Source organism: Sander lucioperca, chromosome 1 (genome assembly GCF_008315115.2).
Source record: "Sander lucioperca isolate FBNREF2018 chromosome 1, SLUC_FBN_1.2, whole genome shotgun sequence".
NCBI lineage: Eukaryota > Metazoa > Chordata > Actinopteri > Perciformes > Percidae > Sander > Sander lucioperca.
In genome coordinates this window covers 45,626,006-45,651,282 of record NC_050173.1, presented here as the reverse complement: position 1 = coordinate 45,651,282, position 25,277 = coordinate 45,626,006, and the positions used below count along the sequence as shown (strand labels likewise).

Below are 25,277 nucleotides of genomic sequence, written 5' to 3'. Positions count from 1 at the left end.
TCACAGCATGTGAACTGCCTTTTAATAAAGGGCTATTACCATGTCATCTGTACGCGAGGTTAGTGGTAACTCATCTGCTGCTTGTCCTGGTGTGAAGTGTTGTTTTAATTCATTCTGGTTGCATGAGATACTACATCAGTGTGTAAAATTGTGTTTGTGGAGCCGCTGTGGCAGTTTTAGTTTAGATAAATCCTTGGTTGATAGATAATACTATTCAAGCAAGGAGTAGTTTCTCTAGGGGTTATACACAATAATTGATTATTTTACATAGACTATTTTAACTGTATATTTTCCTAACAGAAGTAGATGTGGGTGAATGGGAGTGTAGCTGAGCATTGACATGAAAGGCCTCAAACACATTGAACACATCAAATCCTGGCTGGTGTCTCTCTAAAGACGTCTTAGCTCAAAGGCTACCATTGATATAGATTGTTTTAGGGGAAATGCAAGCGAAAGAGATTGCAACTAAATAAGATGGATTTTCAAAGCATCTTCTGTTGTCAGGAGCCCAGAAACATTTAGAGAACTGAGAAACAGGCTTGGCTTTGAACTGCCATTCAAAACCACAGCCCCCCCCCCCAAAAAAAAAAAAAAAAAAAAAAGAGTCTCCATTAGGTTTGGTGATATTTCTCGTGACTATTATACCAACACAAAATAATTTATTCTAGCGGTGTGCGAAAGACATAACTTCATAAATATAGCTATGAAACACAATGAGCAATTGAGATGGAGAGAAGAATAAAAACTGTCCTTTAAACTTTATCGTTCCTCCAAACAAGGCTGGACTGTTTTCTGAAAACTGTAATGATGTCATAACATTTGTCTTTTATGTAACATTTTTCACGTACACTTAACGAACATTATTGTAACTGCCCTGCTGATTCCTGCCAGTAAATCCAATTGACGTGGCTTGCTTGGCGAATGTTTTTACCGGGAAGTCACGTTAGTTAGGTCTTAGGAAGCTCGTCTTCTCACCACGTTTACGTTCCCTCCAGTGGAAGTCGAGATTTTGGTGAGCTCTTGTTAGCGCAACTGTTACTGTGAAGAGAAACTCTTTAAATACATTCCAGTCTTTTTGGCATTTGCACTAGAATACATTGAAATGTTACACTAACAATAGTTATGGCATCTAAAGAGTTACCACTGTCAACTACCTGTATTTTTTTAACTGTGCGCCAGCCCTCTAAACGGTAAAGTTGAAAGGTAAGGACGTCAAAAATGTACCACCGTAGTGATCGGGGTTCAATACCTGGCAGCAATCCCTTTAGTTTGGCCATTTGTGCCAACCAACGCCAATCGGCGATGTTCACAGGTTTGCTGATGATGTGACCTTTGTTTTGGTCGCTGCACTAGCTCTCTTTACTGTCCGGTTGGAGACCCCATGTTGAGGGGTTGGAATTGAAATGGACTATGGTAAACAAGGGAAAGGATTAAAAAGGGATAAACAACTGAAAATGGGAATAGATTCTTCCTAAAGTTCCCATATTTGAATCAAGAGGGCCTTTATTTTTAATTTCAGGATGCAGAGGTTAAGAATGTAAAATATGAGTTGTTATGCTATTTGTTCCTTAATTGCATGTCATATACTCTATGTGGAGCCCAATCACTGTAAAACTGTCTCATCAATGGAATTGAATCGTTCTTTTTGGAAATTAAATGCATAATACTAATTAAAAAAAGTTTATAAAAAGCTACCTGTGTTGTTGTTTTTTTTCTCGTTTCCTTACTTAGCTCTGGGGAGCTTATTCCCCGTAGTCCTTATGTTTTCCTGCCTCGCAGTTTTCCTTGGATTAGTGTGGCACCTAAATCATGGTTGCAGCTCCCGCCGTGGTCCTGCTCGGGGCCCTGCTACGCGAAGAACTACTACAACTACTATTTTACATTATTACATTACATGTCATTTAGCTGACGCTTTTATCCAAAGCGACTTCCAATTGCTATATATGTCAGAGGTCGCACACCTCTGGAGCAACTAGGGGTTAAGTGTCTTGCTCAGGGACACATTGGTTGATGTATCGCAGTGGGAATCAAACCCAGATCTCCCACACCAAAGGCATGTGTTATATCCACTGCGCCATCACCACCCCTATTTCTAGTCATAGTTCCATTATCTTTATTGTGACTATTATTGCCACTGTTCATCACACCCCCAACCGGCACCGTCAGACACCACCTACCAAGAGCCTGGGTCTGTCCCAGGTTTCTTCCTAAAAGGGAGTTCTTCCTCACCACTGTCGCACTAAATGCTTGCTCTTGGGGGAATTACTGGAATTGTTGGGTCTTTGTAAATTATAGTGTGGTCTAGACCTACTCTATCTGTAAGGTGTCTTGAGATAACTTTGTTATAATTTTATACTATAAATAAAATGTAATTGAATTTGCTTCAATAGCAAATTGCATCAGTATTTTTTTTAACTAATTGTCATGTTTTGTTCTTAATTTAGGCACTAAAATGCCCATTAATGTTCGCTGTCATTGCCATGAAGAGGCGTTCCGCTAACTTGAATGGGGATTTAATGAATTAAACGTGCGGTTTTTCTAGAACTTTTAAATGTTATTGGACTGAATGGAGCAATTTCTGAAACAAGTTTGTTGTCACGCTCAATGACAATGACAGTGGCGTTCATCGCGTTCAATAACAATAACAGTGGTTATTTAGTAGGCAGTATGCAATACGTTAGTATGCAATTTCGAATGCCTAAGGACTCATTTGCAGACCTGTGGCAACATGCCAAAAGTTTGGCCAGTGGCCATGGCCAATCATCGCCTGGAGTCGGCTAACGGACTAGCTATGTGAGGTAAGAATCTAATGGCGCTTACCCACTGCTAGTACCAGCTCTGCTCGGCTCGGCTCGACCGCGGTGCCCCGTCCTCCATTTTCCATTGCAGATTTAGTAACCGCCTCATGCGTGAGGCGAGCGTGGCTGGTTATCATAGCGACGGCGCAGGAAACTGCCGTGACATAACGCGACAAAGAACATTGAAGATGTGTTGTTTTGGATTCTCTGCATGTGGCTGTTTGCCAGAAGACACATTTTGTTTCAAAAGTAGCTGGAGGCAGCAAAAAATCCCGCAAACACCGCTGGCTAAACTATTTAAAAATGGCGGGTTTGTTCAGGACACCCCCGTCTGTCGATAGCAATGATGACGCAGTGATTAGAGACGATTCTCTCCGACCAATCAGTAGTCTGCAGGTTTTCACGTCACCTTTTGGTATCGCCTCAGTTCGCTTGGAATCTCGACAGAGGTGATGCTAAAAAAAGTACCTGTTAGCTAGTACCAGGTACTTATTTTCATAATGGAAAAACAAAAAAGGCGAGTAGAGTCGAAGCGAGTCAAGCAGGCACCATGTAATGGAAAAACGCCATAACAAAGCTGGTTTATTTGTCTGAAGAGAGCCTACTCTGAATGCTTTTGGTTCTGTGAACATTTAGATTTACTGACCGCTCATTTGATTTATTTAATTGTATTGACGTGGCATATGTATGCTTTGCGGCTGCGCCAACTGGTTGTTACAAGTGTTAACAAACATGGTAAAGAGTCTCTTCTAACTGAGGTGTAATGATTTATATGAAGTTGTTAGGAGTGATAGTTTTCAATGCCTTCCAAAAAGTACTCTTCATAATAAATTGAAAATAATATGGTGCTCTGAGGATAAAGCTTCATGACCACAATACTTTTTCCCAACTACCAAAGCTCACATAATGAAAATATGTATAATGTGGGATGGAATGAAAATGTAATCCTTAACTGGCTGTCAGAAGAACTTTTGTCCTCAAATTTTCTTCACATAAATTTGTAACGTGTAAATATCTTTATTTAAATTGAAGTTGATTGAGTGATTAGTAATCTCTGCTAAACCATAGTATGTAAAAGTATTACATTAGGGAATATACAGTTGCGTTCAAAGGAAGAAAACCTTTATATACAATTACTATTAAAGTGGTTCTGTAGGCACATGACCGAGGAAACGGTCGTTGCCTCCCTGTGTTTAGTGTTCCCTCAGTGACTGACCTTTTAATTAAAGAAATCTCTTCTATAATGAAATACTTCGCAGCATGTTCCAGGATAGTAATGAAGCTCTTAGTGAATATATTAATCTCCAAAGGCAGGGCCAACAAACGTTTACTAATCCCACAAAGAAATCTCAGATGTTCACTGTGTGTGTGTGTGTGTGTGTGTGTGTGTGTGTGTGCGTGCGTGCGTGCGTGTGTGCGTTTGTGTGGTTTTGTGTGTGTGTGTGTGTGCGTTTGTGTGGTTTTGTATGTGTGTGTGTGTGTGTGTGTGTGTGTGTGTGCTAGGAGTTGATTCATTATGTTACACTATCACAGACACACAGGGCCTCATAGTATTAATGCTTATAGTAATTATACCATATAACCTGTTTTGGTATTCCACTCTAAATTCTGCACTAGTATTTGCACATTAAGTATACAGTCTACGGCACTTGTTGAGTTAAAAGAAAAAAAGGTATATTCATATATTATATATATATATATATATATATATATATAAGTTGTAGTTTGATATAGTCAACTTGGATACAACAGATTTCACCTACAATCCAGTTATAATGCAATTCAAATTTATTTAAGGTGTCAAATCATAACAGAAGTTATTTCAAGACACTTTCAAGACAGACAGAGGAGAGTGTTGATCTCGATGCATAAAAAATGGTGTTAAACGTGTGGCTGACAAGCTTCTGGCTCTGTGATGAGCAGACTTCGTATACTTCATGATCCACTGTACTATACATTCTTATTTTTATAGATTTGTTTCAAATGAAGACATTGCATCATGTAGCCTCTGTGCAGTAATGTGAAATATAAAAAGATCAGTATTTAAAAGGCTGATTATTCATATGAGCCTTGATTAGTCTTTTTTTCAGGGACACCCTTCTCCACACTCACACCCTCACCACATTTCCATACATTCACACACTGTGCGCCTGCTTTCTCTTCCCTACTCCACAGCTGCTCTTTAACAGTCCTGTTAATCCTGAATGAAATACTAGGTGACAGATTAGTGTGTGTGTGTGTGTGTGTGTGTGTGTGTGTGTGTGTGTTTTCCAGAGACCAATAGACTTTCCTTTTTAAGGGGCTTTGAATGAGTGTGTTTCCGTCTCCTGTGGAAAACTCAACACAAGGCATTGACAAAAGGAGAGAAAGAGAGAGAGAAGCTGTTTATTTCAGCTAATGCTCACATTTAACAGGGACACTGTAAACGCCAAGAACAAAGGTTGTATAATTGTGTGTGTGTGTGTGTGTGTGTGTGTGTGTGTGTGTGTGTGTGTGTGTGTGTGTGTTTGGTATGTGTGTATACATGTTTGTGTTATTTTCCTGAAGGCATGCATATACACTTTGTATCTTGGCATACAGTAAGTATAATTACGTGTCCACTATTTCTTCTCAAAGCAACAAAACAAACAAACAGTCCAGAGGGGAAATCATTTCTGTTATTCCTTTGTTTTTCTCTGTAAAATGTGAACGTGACATGTGAGGTAAGCTGAATGGCAATACAAGGCTCAGCACAGAATTACATTGTCGAAATTAATTTGCAGAAACAGTCATAGTGATACCAGTGGAAACCTTTTGTCCACAATAACGTAAAGGCGCCATGACATTGTTGCATTGTTGAATTTTCACACATTCCGTGCCACCACCACGTAATGTGCTGTTAACAGTTTGTGATCATTTCACGGAATTCTGTAAGATCTGGCTGAGAATTACCCACAGAACAATTTTACATAAATCTGTTCAAACGTTTTTGATATCTTTTGTTAAGGTTGAAATTCAACAAGTCCTCCAAACCATACCATGATATACAGGAGGTCGTTTAAACTTCTAATACGACAGACGGGAGCATTTTCTGACCTCATATCTAAACCCGAGAACGTAATGGTTGCGGTTTTGAACAAGCTGTTAACGTCGTGAAACTGTCGCAGTTTAGTTTATGTTTAGGCACCAAAACTACTTAGTTAAGTTTGGAAAAAAAATTGTGGTTTAGGTAAAAGTCAGACGTTACTTCACTTTCGTTTACGCATGTGACGCTGAACATGACTTAGCTCTGATTTTTCCGTAAAGTTGAAAAAAAAACTCAGTGTTTACTTTGATTTTCAAAAGTTCGAAAGTCCTGTGTTCGTTTGACCCATCCACCCCCTAACCCGTCCTCCTGACGCGAAACTTGGCACTCTTATACTTTAAAGCTACATTACTTTCTGCTTTGATCCCGTCCTAATTACTTAGTCGTAATAGGTTCAAGCAGTGCTTTTTGGGGGAGGAAAGTCTCTTGAAATTAAATCTAATGGTGATGGAAAATGTAAAAGGTGCATCCCCTTGAATTAAATATATTTAATACATTTAAAAGCAAGGCTTTTGTGGCAGTAACTCTAACCTGATGGTGTTTTAAAGACAAGAGGTCTAAGTTTACTAAAGTTAATCTTGAGAAGCAAGTTGAGAAAATGCTGAAATTGGTAGTTTCCTTACTGCATCTAGACATTTGAACCAAAGCCATCAATCAACACATGGAGCCTTAGAATTTGGGATGTAGGCAGATGATGAGTTTGGGTCCCTGTATTTTGTGTGGGTGGGTAGGACCCTCAGCTGCACTGTGACACAGCCAGGAAGGAAAATCACAGACATTTGAACCCCAAAGTGAAGGCAGAAAGGAGGAAAGGGAGGAAAGAAAGAGAAGTGGATGGAGGAGGCTGACAGATGGGGAGCAGTGGAGATTGAGTGATGACGGAGGACAGAAGGCAAGGTAATGCTTTTAAGTGAGCACAGGAAATTATAGCTGTGAGTTGCAGACAGGATACACTAAAGAAAGTGGGTAGTCTCATTTTGCCACCTGGTTGAAATGTCAGCCATGTAATGGACAGCAAAAAGAACCAATTTTTCACTTCTTATTGTCCACTACACTAATGCAGTACATGTTAAAATACATCTTGTACATACTGTATCCTGTCAGTAGATTGAGACAAAAATCAGGTAAAATGATTGAAAGTTGATTTGTACTGAAAACAAGCTGAAATAATGTTACTCATTAAGACTTTAAGGAGTCAACAGACTTGATAAGATAGTGATTCCTGTCATATGCAACCCGTAACAGTAACAGTATTATATTAGTATTACAATCAGTGTAGTTTAACATGGCAACGTTAGTGCATCAACGTAACATCTGTGCCACCTTGTGTATGTAAGGAGCTGTTGCAGCTTGGTCACCCATGATGCAACCAGGCCTGGGGCAGTTTTTAATGCAGTGTACTACAATACCAAAATGACCAATTGAGAGTATGTTGGCAAGTTCTAAAAAATGGTGAATTGGGGGAATTTTTACAGATTGACAGTCAAGGATGAAGGCTTATTTACGACTGGAAGAAAGCAAAGTACATGGCACAAACATGTTTTGAAGTGCAGATACAAAACAGCACAGCTTTGTTGTAGGTGAACCACCATTGATTTAAAAGAAGCACGAAAAAAAAGAACTGTTTGTGACTTACTCATGGCATTTGTTATGACATACTATACTATGACTTTTTACGACTTGTATTTTACAAGCTATAGTAATACTATATAATACTAATACTATACTATACTATACTATGACAATTTAATGAGCTTTCTTTGACATACTATGACTTTTTTCGAGATGCTTTTTTCGACATACTATACTATGACTTTTTTCAACATTCTATACTATGACTTTTTATGACATAGTATACTATGACTTTTTTTGAAATACTATACTATAACTTTTTCCTGACTTTTTTCGACATACTATACTATGACTTTTTGATGACTTTTTTCGTACTATACTGACTTTTTTTCGACATACTACACTATGACATTTTTATGACTTTTTGCGACATAGTATACTATGACTTTTTATGACTTTTTGCGACATAGTATACTATGACTTTTTTCGACACACTATACAATGACTTTTTTCGACACACTATACTATGACTTTTTTTCGACATACTATACTATGACTCTTTAAGATTTTTTGCGACATACTATACTATGACTTTTTCCTGACTTTTTTCGAACTTACTATACTGTGACTTTTTTCGACAGACTATACTTTGACTTTTTATGATTTTGTCGACACACTATACTATGACTTCTTATAATATACTATAATATGACTTTTTTCGACATACTATACTATGACTTCTTATGATATACTATGCTATGACTTCTTATGATATACTATACTATGACTTTTACTTTTTTTCGAACTTACTATACAATGACTTTTTATGAGTTTTTGCAACATACTAAACTGTGACTTTTATGACATTTTTCGACATACTATACTATGACATTTTTATTACTTTTTCGATATACTAAACTATGACTTTTTTTCGACATACTATACTATGACTTTTTTTCGACATACTATACTATGACTTTTTCCTGACTTTTTTCGAACTTTCTATGCTATGACTTATTTCGACATACTATAATATGACTTTTTATGACTTTTTGCAACATACTATACTATGACTTTTTTATGACTTTTATATGACTTTTTCCTGACTTTTTTATCGAACTTTCTATGCTATGACTTTTTCGGTATACTAAACTATGACTTTTTTTCAACATACTATACTATGACATTTTTATGACTTTTTGCGACATAGTATACTATGACTTTTTATGACTTTTTGTGACATACTATACTATGACTTTTTTCGACACACTATACAATGACTTTTTTCGACACACTATACTATGACTTTTTTTCGACATACTATACTATGACTCTTTAAGATTTTTTGCGACATACTATACTATGACTTTTTCCTGACTTTTTTCGAACTTACTATACTGTGACTTTTTTCGACACACTATACTATGACTTCTTATAATATACTATAATATGACTTTTTTCGACATACTATACTATGACTTTTTATGACATACTATGCTATGACTTCTTATGATATACTATACTATGACTTTAACTTTTTTTCGAACTTACTATACTATGACTTTTTATGAGTTTTTGCAACATACTAAACTGTGACTTTTATGACATTTTTCGACATACTATACTATGACATTTTTTTTAACTTTTTCGACATACTATACTATGACTTTTTTTTGACATACTATACTATGACTTTTTCCTGACTTTTTTCGAACTTTCTATGCTATGACATTTCATAGTTTTTTTGACTTACTTTCTATGACTTTTTGACTTTTTATGATTTTGTTTTTTTCGGGATACTAAACTATGACTTTTTTCTGACATGCTATATTATGACTTTTTTTCGACATACTATACTATGACTTTTTTTCGACATACTATACTATGACTTTTTCCTGACTTTTTTCGAACTTTCTATGCTATGACTTATTTCGACATACTATAATATGACTTTTTATGACTTTTTGCAACATACTATATTATGACTCTTTATGACTTTTTTTCGACATAATAGACTATGACTTTTTATGACTTTTTGCGACATAGTATACTATGACTTTTTATGACTTTTTACGACATACTATACTATTACTTTTTTCGACACACTATACAATGACTTTTTTTCGACACACTATACTATGACTTTACTTAACTTACGTAACTTACTATGCTATGACTTATTTCGACATACTATAATATGACTCTTTATGACTTTTTGTGTCATACTATACAATGACTTTTTTTTGACATACTATACTGTGACTATTTTTATGATTTTGTCAACACACTAAACTATAACTTTTTTCAACATACTATATTATGACTTCTTATGATATACTATTCTATGACATTTTTCGACATACTATACTATGACTTTTTATGAGTTTTTTCAACATACTATACTATGACTTTTTTCTACATACTATAGGATGACTTTAATGACTTTTTCCGACATGCTATAGTATGACTTTTTTTCGACATTCTATTTTCAACACAATATGCTATGACTTTAATGATTTTTTTGCGACATACTATACTATGACTATTTTTTATGAAATACCAAATCATACTATAACTTTTTTATAGTGGAAAAGAAAAATAATTTAAGGAGTACTACATTGGAAGAAGAAAAAAACACTTCATTAGAAGAAGAAGAAGAAGAAGAAGAAGAAGAAGAAGACTCTTTATTAATCCCTCAATGTGTAGTTATATTTGTACATGTGTTGTTGTTGCAATACACATATAGGCCTGAATTACACACAATACATAGACTTGTATTAATGTAAAGTTGTCAGAGCAAGCGAAGGGGCTGCCACATAATCGGGGCTCCAAGCGGTTGGGGGTTCAGTGCTTTGCTTAAGGGCACCTCGACAGTAACCAGGAGGTGAACTAAAATTGGTGCCATCCTCCAGAGGTGGGCAGGAAATATCACTGCAGACCCATCACACTCTGGACACAACCTGATCCAACTTCTCCTATCTGTAGGCCAAAAAAACATATTCAAGGCTTTATAATTTAAATACACACTGACAAATCGTCATTGTCAAATATAAATCTTCACACATTGTATATTCTGTCATATCCACCTATCTCATGTATATAAAGCAACCTCTTTCATTAATCATTTCATTTTTATTCTGTCACCCTTTGCATGAGTGCACTAATTTAAATGTTGTTGTTTATACACAAATACTTTTTTCATATAAATGAATATCTGTACATAGTAGTTAAATGTGTACGTTTTACCTTTGTCCAGGTTTGTTTTCCTTGTTTTAGCTTTATATCTATTTCTGTGTATATACATTTAGAGCAACAAAATGTTTTCACATACTCTACAGGGTCAATAAAGCTGATTCTGATTCATGACTTTTTATGACATATAACTTATAACGTATAACATGATTTGTTTTTATGTCATACTATGTGACTTTTTCATGAATGAATTAAATGAATGATTGTTTTTATTTTTTTTGACATACTATACTTAGACCCTTTTAGACTAATAAATTTTCAAAATACTATGACTTTTAACGACATACTATATGACTTTTTATAAATTTTCAAAATACTATGACTTTTTTACGACTTTTTACGACATACTATACTATGACTTTTTCGACATACTATACTATGTCTTTATTTGTCGACATACTATACTATGACTTTTTTATGACTTGCTGTGTTATGTCTCCTTATGACTTTTATCAAAATAGTATACTATGACTTTTTTAATGACTTTTTTCTCGACATACTATAATAAGACTCTTTATGACTTTTATTTTGACATACTATACTATGACTTTTATCGACTTATTATACTGTGACTTTTTCGACATACTATGTCTTTTTTTCGAAATACTATAGCCTACTATAACTTTTTTATATATTTTTTCGATATACTAAATACATACTATACGACATACTATACTATGATTTTTTTTCGACATACTATAATATGACTTATTTCGACATACTATACTATGACGTTTTTTTTTTCAACATTCTATACTGTAACTTTTTTTTATCATTCTATACTATAACTTTTATGACTTTTTTTCAACATTCTATACTATGACATTTTCATGAGGTTTTTTTGACTTACTTTCCTATGACTTTTTTCGACATACTATACTGTGACTTTTTTTCGACATACTATACTATGACTTTTTATGACTTTTTATGACATACTATACTATGACTTTTTATGATTTTTTATGACATACTATACTATGACTTTTTACTAAATTAAAAAGTCTTACTGATATATGATGTTATTGACTGGGATGACAAGTGTATGATATAGTATTTATATGTATATTTATTACTTTTATTACTTTTATATTCAGGTAAGGCACAGCAAATTCCGTTGTACACAAGCGTGTGCAAAGACAAAGTGTATTCAATTGTATTTATTATACTGGATTTTTCCAAAGACTATCTTGTATACTGAACTCCAGTGGACAACCTGTTTGAATGACGAGAAGCAGAACTGAGGGCAGGTACTAAATGACTGCTGCAGGAGTTTGTTGTGAAACGCTGCCATCTGGTGGACATTGTGTAACATCACAGGCAGCTTCACGTTAATGTACACAACATACACAAAGTATACAGTTAACCGTAGGTATGGCAGTGACCTCACGCGTCACACTCTTATCAGCATTGTGCAGGCAGAGGACCAACAAATGAAATACAACTCTTCCCTGTAACAAGGGTAAACATTTACTACATAGTAAATATATATACACTATACTGTGACTTTTTTTTCCAACATTCTATTATGACATTTTTCATGACTTTTTTCGACATACTATACTATGACATTTTATTATTTTTTTTTTCAACATTCTATGACTTGAGGTCTCTCGACATAATACTATGACTTTTTTCGACAAACTATATGACTTTTTTCGACAAACTATACTATGATTTTTTTTAACTTTTTTCGACATTCTATGACTTTTTCCGACATACTTAAATATGACTTTTTTTCAACATACTATACTATGACATTTTTCATGACTTTTTTTCCATATACTTTACTGTGACATTTTGACATTCTTCCACATAATATACTGACTTTTTATGACTTTTTCGACATGCTATACTATGACATATTTTTTGACACACTATACTAAGCCTTTTAAATGCAGAAAAGCAGAACTGAGCACAGGTATTCAACGACTGCTGCAGGAGTTTGTGTTGTGAAGCGCTGCCATCTGGTGGACATTGTGTAACATCACAGGCAGCTTCAAGTTAATGTACACAACATACGCAGAGTATACAGTTAACTGTAGGTATGACTGCGACCTCAGTCAAAATCTTATCAGCAGTTTGCAGGCAGAGGACCAACGAATGATAATGAACTTTTTCCTGTAACAAGGGTAAACATAAGAGTGTTTATCTGGTAACAACTTATTATCTTTTTGCTGCAATTGACGCATGACAGGCCATAACATGAGTCGCACATTATTCTCAGAAGAGCAGATTCAGAGAAGCAGCAATATGTGTTTAAAATCTTTATTAAACACAATAACACACTTGTGTCTCCTCACCATCTGGAATTGCCGTATACATATTTACAAGTATTTACATTACAAGAAAACTATTTAAAAACGGCAAAGACATTTCTTTGAAGGTAAACACTCCAAAATCCAGAAATATATATTTAATGAAGGGACTGTTGATTTGCATCTTATATGATTACATCTTAAAAGCCATGACTCCTAGTTTAAATCCATTACATTTTTGTTTATTTTGAACATAAATAATAACATGTACATTCCAGCACAAGCAAGACAAACCAACAAAAAACAAAATACTCAGCAAACATATCTTTCAAAAATGATTGTAAATGATTCCAATAAGGATTCCCATGTTCAAAAAGGAGGGAGAAGTTAAAAAAAATACTTTTCTGGTCCTACCCCCTCTTTCTACTTTTGTACTTAGTATACAAACAATGTAATTCTTCTTTATCAATGTTTTAAGCCCCCAACGCCTCCTTCCAGGCAGCGCTGCCTGAAAGGCACTAGGATTAGGCAATGGTTATGGTTAAGGTTAGGGTTAGTCAACGGTCGCAATGCTGCCTGGAAACGTATAAATGTTGGGGGCTTAAAACACCATTGAGTGAAATTCTTCACTTCACAAAGTAAAGATTTCTTCAGTCTCAGATTAGAATGAAACTTCTTTTGTGCACAATTAGCTGTAAATTCGGTGTAACTACAGATTAGTGATTCTACATGCATTCTGTAGACTTTATAAAGCAACAATGTAACTGTATTGCAATAGCTCATATGTGTATCTGACTTCACGCGCTTTAATCAGAAAAAAGTTCATGATAAGGAAGTTAAAATTAACTTGTAAAACTCACTTTTCTTAATATAAGAAACACACAAACAGAATATGTACAAGTGGACGGTGACATGGGATGCACACACGGTCCGTGTGCATTGGAAGGTAACAATTCATGTTGTGGTTGAAATGTCATCTTCCACACAACATTAAGAGCAGGCAATTGACTGCCAACTCCACCCACTCATCCATTTGATTCTCAGGTTAAAGAAATATTCTAAAACTGAAATTAAAATGGGACAATGCACTAATTACACGTGACTCAGGAAAATTAAAATGTGCAAACAAAGCAAAATACAACTGAAATGAATTAAAAAGTAAAACTGTGAAAACAAACAAATCAACATTAAAAGCTAAAAAATGTTAAATCTAGACTCAATTGTGTTGAAAATGTCCCAAATGCGTGAATTCATACTTCTTGTATGCACAGCTCCCTCCTTACTGATAAATGAATCAAAGACCAGATGATAAAGACATTTTTAAAATTTGGTGATTTGCAGGTCACAAGATGTCTGGCTTAACACTGAAATTTGGTTGCAAGTTACATTACATGACATTACATGTCATTTAGCTGATGCTTTCTATCCAAAGCGACTCACAATTGCTATATGTGCTATATATGCTACATGTCAGAGGCGGCATGCCTCTGGAGCAACTAGGGGTTAAGTGTCTTGCTCAGGGACACATTGGTTGATGTATCGCAGTGGGAATTGAACTCCCACACCAAAGGCATGTGCCATATCCACTGCGCCATTACCACCCCAAGTAAAGGTTACATTTAGCCGTTATTTCAACGGCAATTGCCCTTACAGGGATAAACAAAGTTGTAGTGAATTGATGAATTTAAATGTGCATTTAAAGGTGTGAAGGGTCTGTGTCACATGTTCAAACATAGTTACTGATATGGCGTTAAAATGATGGTTATATAGAACCTAAAAAACTGATTTGAACCTAAATGTCTAGAGGGCTTTTGATCTTAAATTCACAAAAAAATCGATGCTAACAGTCTATTGTGTAATAATAACACAATATAAGTGTGTACTTCTTTGTCTCAGGGCCACAAAGAAGAACAATGGCCTGTACCGTGAAAAAGCTGCAGGTGTGCGAGCAGTTTCATTGAAAGCAAAAAGTCTGTTTCAGGGCAGACTGATCCCGAACAGCATATGGATTCCCCCAAACTACCTCAAGAGGAACACTCCTCTGGGAGCTCTTTGGTCAATTTTGCATCAGACGTACTCATCCGTTCCATAATGAGAATATTGACACCAAAATCACCCATGTGTCCCCTGTTAGCTTTGTTATGCTAATAGTTTACCATGTCTAGTTGCACAAACAAGCAGTAAAGGTATTTTTAAACTCACAGAAACCAGTTACGTTACTATCAGTGAGTTCTTCGTCCTGCAATTGCAAATTTTTTGTTTTTTTTAAACTAGTTCAGTCCTTTTAATAATCACAAAACTCCCAGAGACACCAGAAGGACTTGTAAAGTAGGGCTGTACCAAATTACCAGTTTTTGAGCTTCGAAGCTTCGGTGCTTTTTAACAGCGATTATTCAAAGCTGCGGTGGTGGTGGGGGCGGCAGCGGCTGGGGAAAGCATAATTTCCGACTGCACTTGAAGGCAGCTTTATATCACGGAAAAAAAGAGAAAGACGAAGCGAGAGATGAAGCGACTTCTTTGTGGATGCAGGACACAGTCTACTGTTGTTACACAAACTCCTGGGCGCTTCAGTGCTTGTGTTTCATTTTTTTACCTTTGTGGTGTTTAAAACTTTATTTTTTAATAAAGAGCGCCTGCTCTACCCACTGAGCCAACCCAGCCACGTTTAAAACTTTTTTTCGTGGCAGTGATAGAGGCAGCGATGTTTCCTGTTTACTTTAATGTGAGGGGACTCGCACGCCGCCATACGGACTGACGAGTCTGATAGCTGGTTAATGTTAGTGTTACTTGATTGTCCACCGCAGGTTGATGTCGCGTTGCTTTTCTTCAAAAGTTGAACCTGATTTCACTTTTTGCCGCAGGCAATGCGTTTTTGCCGGACTGTCCGACGCAATGTGTTTATGAATGAATGCTCAGCCGCCAGCGCCTCACTGTATTGGCATTACGCACAGCCGTACTATCTTTACCTTTATCAAATCGCCTGAAAATAACACCAGGCTGCTACAGTACAACCATACAGACCTCTACAAACATCAGACTGCTCGCTTGTAACTCAACGTTTCTCCGCTCTTGGCTGAGATGGACGACATAGAGCTGCATATATTAGCCAGCAGCTAGCAGACATTTAGCAGCTAAATCCCGACAAAACACCACAGTAAATTTCAGCCTGCATGCATGTTTAAAAAAAACAATGAATATTTGAATCCCAAAATTGAAAGTCGAATAGCTACCCATCGAACGAATATTCGAATAGTCGGATCCAGCCCTATTGTAAAGTAAAGTTTTATATATATATATATACATATATATTATATAGCTTAACACATAGACATGTTCAGTACTGCAGCCAAGGTTCTGCTCAGGAAGACATGGATGACTTTGGTGTCCTAATTCTTGGTAATTAAAACGTTGAGTACTAGTTTAAAACTTCATTGATCCAATAATCAAAGACCAATCTTCGTGTGGCAAGACTGTCAGCAGAGGCTACACCAGAGAGCGAAAATATTCACTCCACAGCGACGTGTTCAAAAGTTCTGATGTGTGTGCAGAGCCTCACAAGCTACTAAAGATTCTCTCTTGTCTCAAAGAAACTGGGGCTCGTGATTCCTTTTCCCACCAAAGCGTTTCCTTTGTCCTAGAGACTCCTGATGAACTGCAGCGAGAGTTCGTAGGTCAGGAACATGGTGGCGCTCATCGGGAAGCCACGGATGGCGTTGACCGACACCCCGCGGAAGAAAACCTGCACACAAGAACGGACAGTTTTAATTGTGTTATTAGTCATTGACTGACCCAGAATTAGCCCAACAGATCCATTACATTAGCAGTCCCTGGGAAAGCAAATCCACAAAGCAGTTATGGCAATGAATAAACATTATAGGCTACACCGCACAAAATTAAATTTAAAACATTGCATCATACAAGACATGATTGGTTAATGGACACATGATGGGTTACTGTATGTTTCAGCCATGATTTGAGTTGTGATTTAAAGCTAGAGAGAGTAAACAACTGATAGTGCTGGCTATTGTGTTCCAAAATTTGAGTTTTTCAGAATAAGTAAAAAAGAATGAGCCACGGCCCTATGGTTGGGGTACGGCAGCATCTTAACCAATATGAATACAGTATCAAATCCCTTCCCAAATTAATTTAGGCTAATCTTAAATTAAAAAGAACTACATCTTAAAGATTGATCAACTTCATACTTGCATAATTTGCCCTTGGTTCTGCAGTATTTGGAACAACTAGCTAGTGAAAAAATAATGTGTTAAGAGTGTGTCAGATACATTTCATCAACATTTTCATATTTTATGTTTTAAAACTCATTTTCAAGTTTGAGCTTTTGAGGTTTTGAACATTAGTTAGGTTACCACTAAACACTATACAGGGTTCAAATTGATGGTGCACTGTAAACCTTTGATGTGAATTTACAGCTAAAATCTCACAGTATCTTACTGTTTTAATGTTATACAGGATCATACATGCAATGCATTCTGGGAGAAAATAATAATATTACAACACTATCTGAGAATGTTACAGATTACAGGTATTTACTGTTAATGCCAATGCATCTTGGGAAAATAAAGGAAAAGGCGGGAATTACACTGCAGCCAGTATATTACTGTAAATTCAAATAACACAGTAAATAACTGTTTGTTTATTTACAGTAAAATACCTTAAAATGTAAAAACCGTATGCTTACACTAAATAAACAGTAGTTCACTGGCGAAGCTGTGAACTACTGTGAATTTACGGTGAAAATTTTACAGTGTGCTTACGTTTATTCATCGTCATGTCATGTTCATCATCTTGATTTTTTTGTTTTGTTTCCTTTCCTTACTTAACGCATCTTTTTATTCACTATTAGGATTGTACACTAAATAGCCTCACTGTTTCACAAAAAAAACACAGTGTTACATGTTTTCTGTCCTGTAATAACCTGAGTCATTGATCTGTGACCATCAGGTCCAGTCCACTGTGTTCAAACACCAATGACCTTCTGTTATTGATCCCATAACTGTTTGCCAGAATTACTGAAGCGTTTCCATGTTGGAAGTCTGGGAGATTTGTCTACTTTTTGCAACCTTTGACATTATGAACATCACGAACCCTGACACCTGAACGCTGTGTGTTGCAGAATATGTTGGCTTTAGACAAAAAAAGCTTTTCAAAACAGCACATTCAAAACTGTGTTTATTCTGTCTGTATTTCATTATAATATCACCTACATTTTTTTCTGTTTTTTGAAGAATGACTCTATCCATGTTTTCTATTATATATATACATATATATATAAAAAAAAATTGACTATGGATGTAACGATGCATCGTGAATCGGTTAAAAATCGGTATAAATGATTAAAGATTACAATCGGTTGAAATAAAAAATTAATCGCGATGCAATTTTTTAACGGCCTAGGGCTTAAACTCCTTTAGATTTCACTAATTTATTTAGGATTTAGTTGTTTTTTATTATTTATTACAGGGGAACTATTATATAGCATTTTCAGGTTCATACTTGTATTTTGTGTTTGTACTAGAACATGTTTACATGCTTTAATGTTCAAAAAACACAATTTTTCTCATACTATCCATGGCTGCTGCACCTGTATCCAGCCTCTGTATGAGACGCTCTGTAGGAGCGCCTGTGTCTTTAAGCCCCCCTACTGAAAAAGCCCAGTCTGCTCCAATTGGCCAGAGTGTTTCCTGGAATCTCTGCTGCCCTACAGTTTTGTTTCACTAGCTAGTATCAGATGGAGCTACTGCAACGGAGTATATAGCAGGACTTTGTACCGTGAAAAATCTCAAATAAAGACTTCTAAACCAAATATTACACAACCGGACATCTCCCAGCAGTAAAGTGATCGGAAATTGGGGAGAAATGACCAGCATTTGCTGCCAAGATTACAACTATCTGGCGTTAGCATGCAGCTACTTAATAATTAGCAGTATGCTAACGTTAGATTGTAATGGAATGAAACAGCACTTTCTACTGTCAAAGATCGCAGATAAAGGCTTCAGAACCAAATACTACATAAACAGAAAATGGTTCAGGAGTAATGGGACCCGGAAATTGTGGAGAAATTAACAACATTGGTAGCCAATATTACATCTTTTATTGGCGTTAGCATGTAGCTACATGCGACAATGTTAACAGCTTAAAAACAAAACAAAGTTTAGAAAAAATTAACCGGAGCGTTCAGAACAGTTGGAAATCTGAACATTTTAGCTCACGGGGATTTCTCTAAAATACGTTTACCTCATCATTTGAAGTTTTGGCCACGTTTAACAGGAAAATCCAACATTACAACATTGTGGATATGACAGAAAATACAGAAAAGCATAATATGTCCACTTTAAGTTATTTTGATGTGGGATTTGTTTTAAAAACCTTTTAATAACTTTTTTTGATATTTAAGATAACATTTCAGAGTCACTTTTGATAAGAGGACAAGGTTTATATAAATAAAGGAATATTTCTCAGTCATTTGTCTGCAGCTCATTCTGTTTAAAAAAAAAATCCTTCAACTCTTGAGTGTATCGTTATATCCCTAATAAAAGATTAAATAAACAAATCTGATTATCAATTATTTTCTTCAGTCTCTCTCAGTCAGAAGTGAGTTATTATAATGCACGTGTAGATGTGATGCTGTAACATGATCTTTGCACTGAGAGAGGCTCGCCTCGATGCCGAGCTTTCATTCACTGATAGAATCACGCGGTCCGGTGCAGTTCCAGGGAATTCAAGTTCTGAGAGAACACAGCTAGACTCTCATTCTCGGGTTACACTGTTTCCTAAAGCTTCACCTTACAAACCATGAAACCATGAAACCATGAAACCATCTGTTGAATTTACAGCAGTTAGTACAGTCAGCTTGGCTGGGGTAATTGAGGGGTTGGAACTAGAACAAACAGTACTTTTAAAAAAAAAATACAATTCACTTTTGTTGTATTTCTAGGAGACGTTTTATTTTTACAAAAACTTGCTTCATTATTGAGGCTTTTTATGCCTGCAATATAACTTTTCCGCACTTGAGAATAAAACCTCAATCTTAAGATTTCAAAGAAATATAATGCTCTGTTAGCAGTAGCTTGAATTGACCCCTGCAGCTGTCAAATTCGAGGGGAAAGTCTTATAACTAACTTTTAAAATGCAAGCCATCTCTCTTGACAGCATTGCTGTGTTTGTAATGAACATTTCCAGGATTTTATTATGTTAACTGGTCTCTCACCTGTGCACCCTCCGTCTTGTAGCTGTGGACGATGCAGTGTAAGATCCCCTTGTACTTCCTTTGGAGCTGAGCATCGGCCTGCATTCGACTCTTCACCACATCAGCAGGAGTCGCCGTGACCCAGGAAATGGACCCTGAAGTAGAGAAGAAGAACAAGCTTTAACTCCTGCTGTCAGCATGTGAAAGGGAGGCACAAACCCTGGCATAGGCCTGGGTATCGTTCAAAAAATTCCGATACCGGAACAGCTACCAAATCATAGTATCATCTAAACCATGGGTCTAAAACGTTTTTTTAAGCCAAGGACCCTTTAAAGTGCTCATATTATGCTTTTTGGCTTTTTCCCTTTCCTTTGTTGTGTTATATATCTTTTTTGAGCATGTAATAGGTTTACAAAGTGAAAAAGTCCAAAGTCCACCCCAAAGAGACTTACCATCTCCAACAGAAAACACTGTTCACAAACTGCTCCAAACAGCTCTAATGTAGTCCAGCCTTTACTTCAGAGACAAACGTGCGTCACTTTGTAACTGCAATTAATCATAGGACCTAACATTAGCTTAGGTCCTATGGGTATGACTGATGGTTATTGTTCGTTTTATGTTCATTTAAGAAAGAAATACAATGTTTTATGATGATAAAGAGGCGTTATTTTACTTCATAGGCTGTGTACCTGTGTTGTTACATTATCTGGGTCACATGACAGTGAAATAACCAAAAGATGAACCCTGGGTTTAATTTGTTTGTAAAAGTATATATACATAAATATTTAAAAGATTTGACTGAAAGAGACAATTATATTGTCAATCACAATTATTTCGGAGACAGTACATTGTACAGCAAAATGTGGAATTGTTACAGGCCTAGTGACTACATTACCTATAGGCCAGTTAGCCTATCAGCAATGTTTTTTTTTTTACAAATTGATGATTATTTATATTTGCTAATAATATATTGGATTTATGTTAAGATAATTTTTATTTTTGAATAAACTTTCAAAAAATAATTTGGTAGCCCGCTCCCCGCTGAATATCGCGATAACGATATTCCTTGCGATAAAATATATTAAAGTGTACTCAGTTCTTCTTTCAGTATTCTGCTAAAATACAACAAATTGTTTGCTGAATTTAAAACAAATGAAAGGAAATCATCTCCAACATTCTTTTATTGAACAAATTGAACATTGAGTTGAATATAAACCACAAAAAAAAAAGACAGTTACATTATAAAGTGCAATTTTCTACTGGTATTTTCTTTCAACTATTTGAACATGCGACATGTCTTTGGCGACATGTCACAGCCTTTCGCAATGTGTTTATTGCGCCGGTTAATATTGCAATGACAATTAGAAAACAATATATTGTGCATCCCTAGTACAGAATTTAATAAGGGTCATCAGTTAATCTGATGAGGCAAACTTTCCCATTTTGTTTCTCTACTCAGATGGCCTCTCCATCTTCATATAATAAGGTCAATAATCGTCAATAATCTGAACAAACAGAAAACACTTACACTGCTGACTGAGCAAATCACGGTCAATCTGGGAGAGCACTTACAGGTTTCTCTAGTTTGGCTCACTTGAAGCTGATGTACTTGAACTCGATTCTTGCTGTTTGCAATTTGCATCTTCATGGTTGGATACACTTACTGGAAGTCGCTTTGGATAAAAGTGTCAGCTAAATGACATGTAATCTAATATTTTTGAAGTACAAAAATACTTATTGGAGTACTTAATTTGTTACGAAACCAGTTTAATTCCTGGATCTTACATAACCCTTGACCCGTTTTTTTTTTTATTTATTTTTGTTTTTTAAAGTTTTTTTATAATCAGAAATATGGGTTTCTTTCAACCAAATTGCCCAAAAAGAATATGGATGCATGGGTGAACATTGTGTGGAACCCATACAACGTTCTTCACAGATAAAATTATAGATGACTTTTATTGAATTTTGGGTCATTGAAATGTTTAAATGGGTTTCAAAACACTATCCTGACTAAACTTTGACATAAACCAGTCTGTGATTCACTTAACATCCTCTGATCTTAACTTGTAGTCAAAAATTAGGTATCCTGTCATATAAATTAGGTTTATTGACCATGAATACAAAAAGCGTTGAAATGAGTGACAAAAACATTTTTAAAAAAGCATCAAAAGCATCGGAAAAAAAACTTTGGAAATAGCGCCAAAAACTTTTTTTTGACCCACAACAAGTTCATTGTCAGGGTTTCGGTATTTTGTGGTGTGTCTTATTTTTGTAGTTTGTTTCTGTTCTGTATTTTGCTTGTTTCCTGTTTTACTTTGATAATCTGTTCTCTGTCTTGTCTTGTCTTGTTTTACTATCGGTTTTCCCGCTCTTGTGATTACCTGATGTTTTCCACCTGTTTCCCAGCCCTTGTGTCACCTGCCTCTTGTTTCCTCGTTACCCTGTGTATTTAGTCTTTGTCTTCCCCTTGTCATGGGTTGGATCATTGTTTTATGTTGCGTGTTTGTGTCTGGTTTTGTTTCTGTCAGCACGTCGTAGCCTGCTCAGTTTATTCTGCCTGCTCCATTTTTGGACCGCCTTTGGTTTGTTCTGTTTTTGTGTTAATAAATCCTCGTGCTCATAACTCCTTCGCCTGCTCTCTGCATTTGGGTCCACCATTCTCTCTCTACACGTGACAGAATGATCCAACCCGATATGGACCCAGCAGAATTCAAGCCAGTTTTCCATCCACTGGATTCGGATGGAGAACTTTTGACGGAGTTTTTCCGCTCCCTGCACGAGGAGGACCCTGCCTTCGCCAGGCACCTTATGGAGGTGCGTTGGCAGGCCACAGCCCAGGAGTTTCGCTTCCCCGTCTCCATGCCTGTGTTTTGTCCTGAGCCTCAGCAAACCTGTGTACCAGAGCCTGAGCTAACCTGTGTACCTGAGCCTGAGCAAACCGGTGTTTCTGAGCCTGAGCAAACCGGTGTTTCTGAGCCTGAGCAAACCGGTGTTTCTGAGCCTGAGCTAACCTGTGTTCCTGAGCCTGAGCTGACCTGTGTACCTGAGCCTGAGCTGACCTGTGTTCCTGAGCCTGAGCTAACCTGTGTACCTGAGCCTGAGCTGACCTGTGTACCTGAGCCTGAGCTAACCTGTGTACCTGAGCCTGAGCTAACCTGTGTACCTGAGCCTGAGCAAACCGGTGTTTCTGAGCCTGAGCTGACCTGTGTTTCTGAGCCTGAGCTGACCTGTGTTCCTGAGCTTAAGCTGACCTGTGTATCTGAGCTTAGGCTGACCTGTGTATCTGAGCCTGAGCTGACTGGTGTTCCCGAGCTGACGTGCAACCCTTCTGTTCCCGAGCTGACGTGCAACCCTTCTGTTCCCGAGCTGACGTGCAACCCTTCTGTTCCCGGGCTGACGTGCAGCTCTCCTGACCCTGGGTTGACGTGCAGCTCTCCTGACCCTGGGTTGACGTGCAGCTCTCCTGACCCTGGGTTGACGTGCAGCTCTCCTGACTCTAGGCTAGCTAGCAACTTTCCTGATTCCTGGCTAGCTAGCAACTTCCCTGAACCCCGGCTAGCTAACAACTTCCCTGAGCCCCGGCTAGCTAGCAGCCTTCCTGAGCCCCGGCTAGCTAGTAGCCTTCCTGAGCCACAGCTAGTGAGCAACTCCCCTGATTCCCTGATAGCTAGCATCTCCCCTGAATCCAGGCTAGCTAGCAGCCTTCCTGAGCCCCGGCTAGCTAGTAGCCTTCCTGAGCCACAGCTAGTGAGCAACTCCCCTGATAGCTAGCATCTCCCCTGAATCCAGGCTAGCTAGTAGCCTTCCTGAGCCCCGGCTAGCTAGCAGCCATCCTGAATTTAGGATAGCTAGCGTCCTCCCTAGTGTCCCCGAGCTCCCTAGTGTCCCAACACTGCCCAGCTTCCCCGAGCTCCCTAGTGTCCTCAAGCTGCCCAGTGTCCCAACACTGCCCAGTGTCCCAACACTGCCCAGCTTCCCTGAGCTCCCTAGTGTCCCTGAGCTCCCTAGTGACCCTGAGCTCCCTAGTGTCCCCGAGCTGCCCAGTGTCCCAACACTGCCCAGCTTCCCCGAGCTTCCTAGCGTCCCCGAGTTTCCTAGCGTCCCCAGGTGGTCATTGATCCTGGATTCCCGGCTGGCTAGCAGCCTCACAGATCCCTGGCTGGCTAGCAGCTCCCTTGATCCCCAGCTGGTTAGCAGCCCTCTAGAACCTCGGCCTGCTAGCAGCCACTCCAAATCTCCGCCTGACTCCAGCCCAGCTTACCCGTCGCCTGCGCAGCCTCCCAAGGGGCTCCGCCTTGGCCGGCCTGCTCGGCCCCCGGAGGGACGCTGCCCTCGACGTCCGGTACGGCCACCGGAGAGATTCTGCCTTCGTCGCCGGTGGCCAGAGGGCTTTTGCCTCCGTCGCAGGCCGCCAGAGGGATTCTACCTTCGGTTCTGCTCTCTGCTCCCGGTTGCCGAGGCCTCTCTGCTCCCGGTTGCCGAGGCCTCTCTGCCCCCGGTTGCCGAGGCCCCTTCTGTTCCCTGTCCTGAGTGGCCCCTTCTGTTCCCTGTCCTGAGTGGCCCCTTCTGTTCCCTAGCCCCACTTGACTTGGTTGCTGACCTGTTTTTGTGTTAAATAAATCCTCGTGCTCATTACTCCTTGCCTGCTCTCTGCATTTGGGTCCACCATTCTCTCTCTACACGTGACATTCATGCTCGACAGAAGGACAACTAAAGGGTTAAGTATATTGTTTGGATTTAGAGCAACAATTACTTTTACTTCTCCACCTTTCTGAACATATATTTCTGAATATACTGTATACTTTTAACTCCAACACACTTCCATTATTAATAAACAGTTTAGTCTTTTGTTTTTGGCAAAAATGCCAAACATTTGCCGCTGTCAACTTCTTAAATGTGAGGATGTTATGATTTTCTTTGTCATACATGATGGCAACTGAATATCTTTGGGTTTTGGACTGTTTGTCGAATGAAAACAGACATTTAAAGATGTGTATTGTTCAGACTTAAAATTAGCCTGATGTCGTCATACTCAGATTCTTGTCAAAATATGAGTCTGAGACTGCTCCATTGGGCTGTGATTATGGGGTGTGTTTCAACCGAACCAGGAAAGAAAATGCCTCTGCACT

At 37.7% G+C, this 25,277-nt stretch overlaps 1 protein-coding gene across 1 annotated transcript in view; it reads right to left on the bottom strand.

Annotated features, from left to right (window-relative positions):
- Window positions 1–16,235: 16,235 nt before the first annotated feature.
- slc25a48 (solute carrier family 25 member 48) overlaps window positions 16,236–25,277 on the bottom strand; it is a 37,538-nt gene continuing 28,496 nt past the window's right edge. Inside the window, exons 6-7 of the mRNA XM_031317085.2 lie at window positions 20,170–20,303; window positions 16,236–16,680 (exon numbers count right to left, since the gene is read on the bottom strand). Of these exons, the coding sequence (XP_031172945.1) occupies window positions 16,576–16,680; window positions 20,170–20,303 (239 nt within the window). The 3' untranslated portion in view covers window positions 16,236–16,575. The remainder of the gene's footprint in view (window positions 16,681–20,169; window positions 20,304–25,277) is intronic.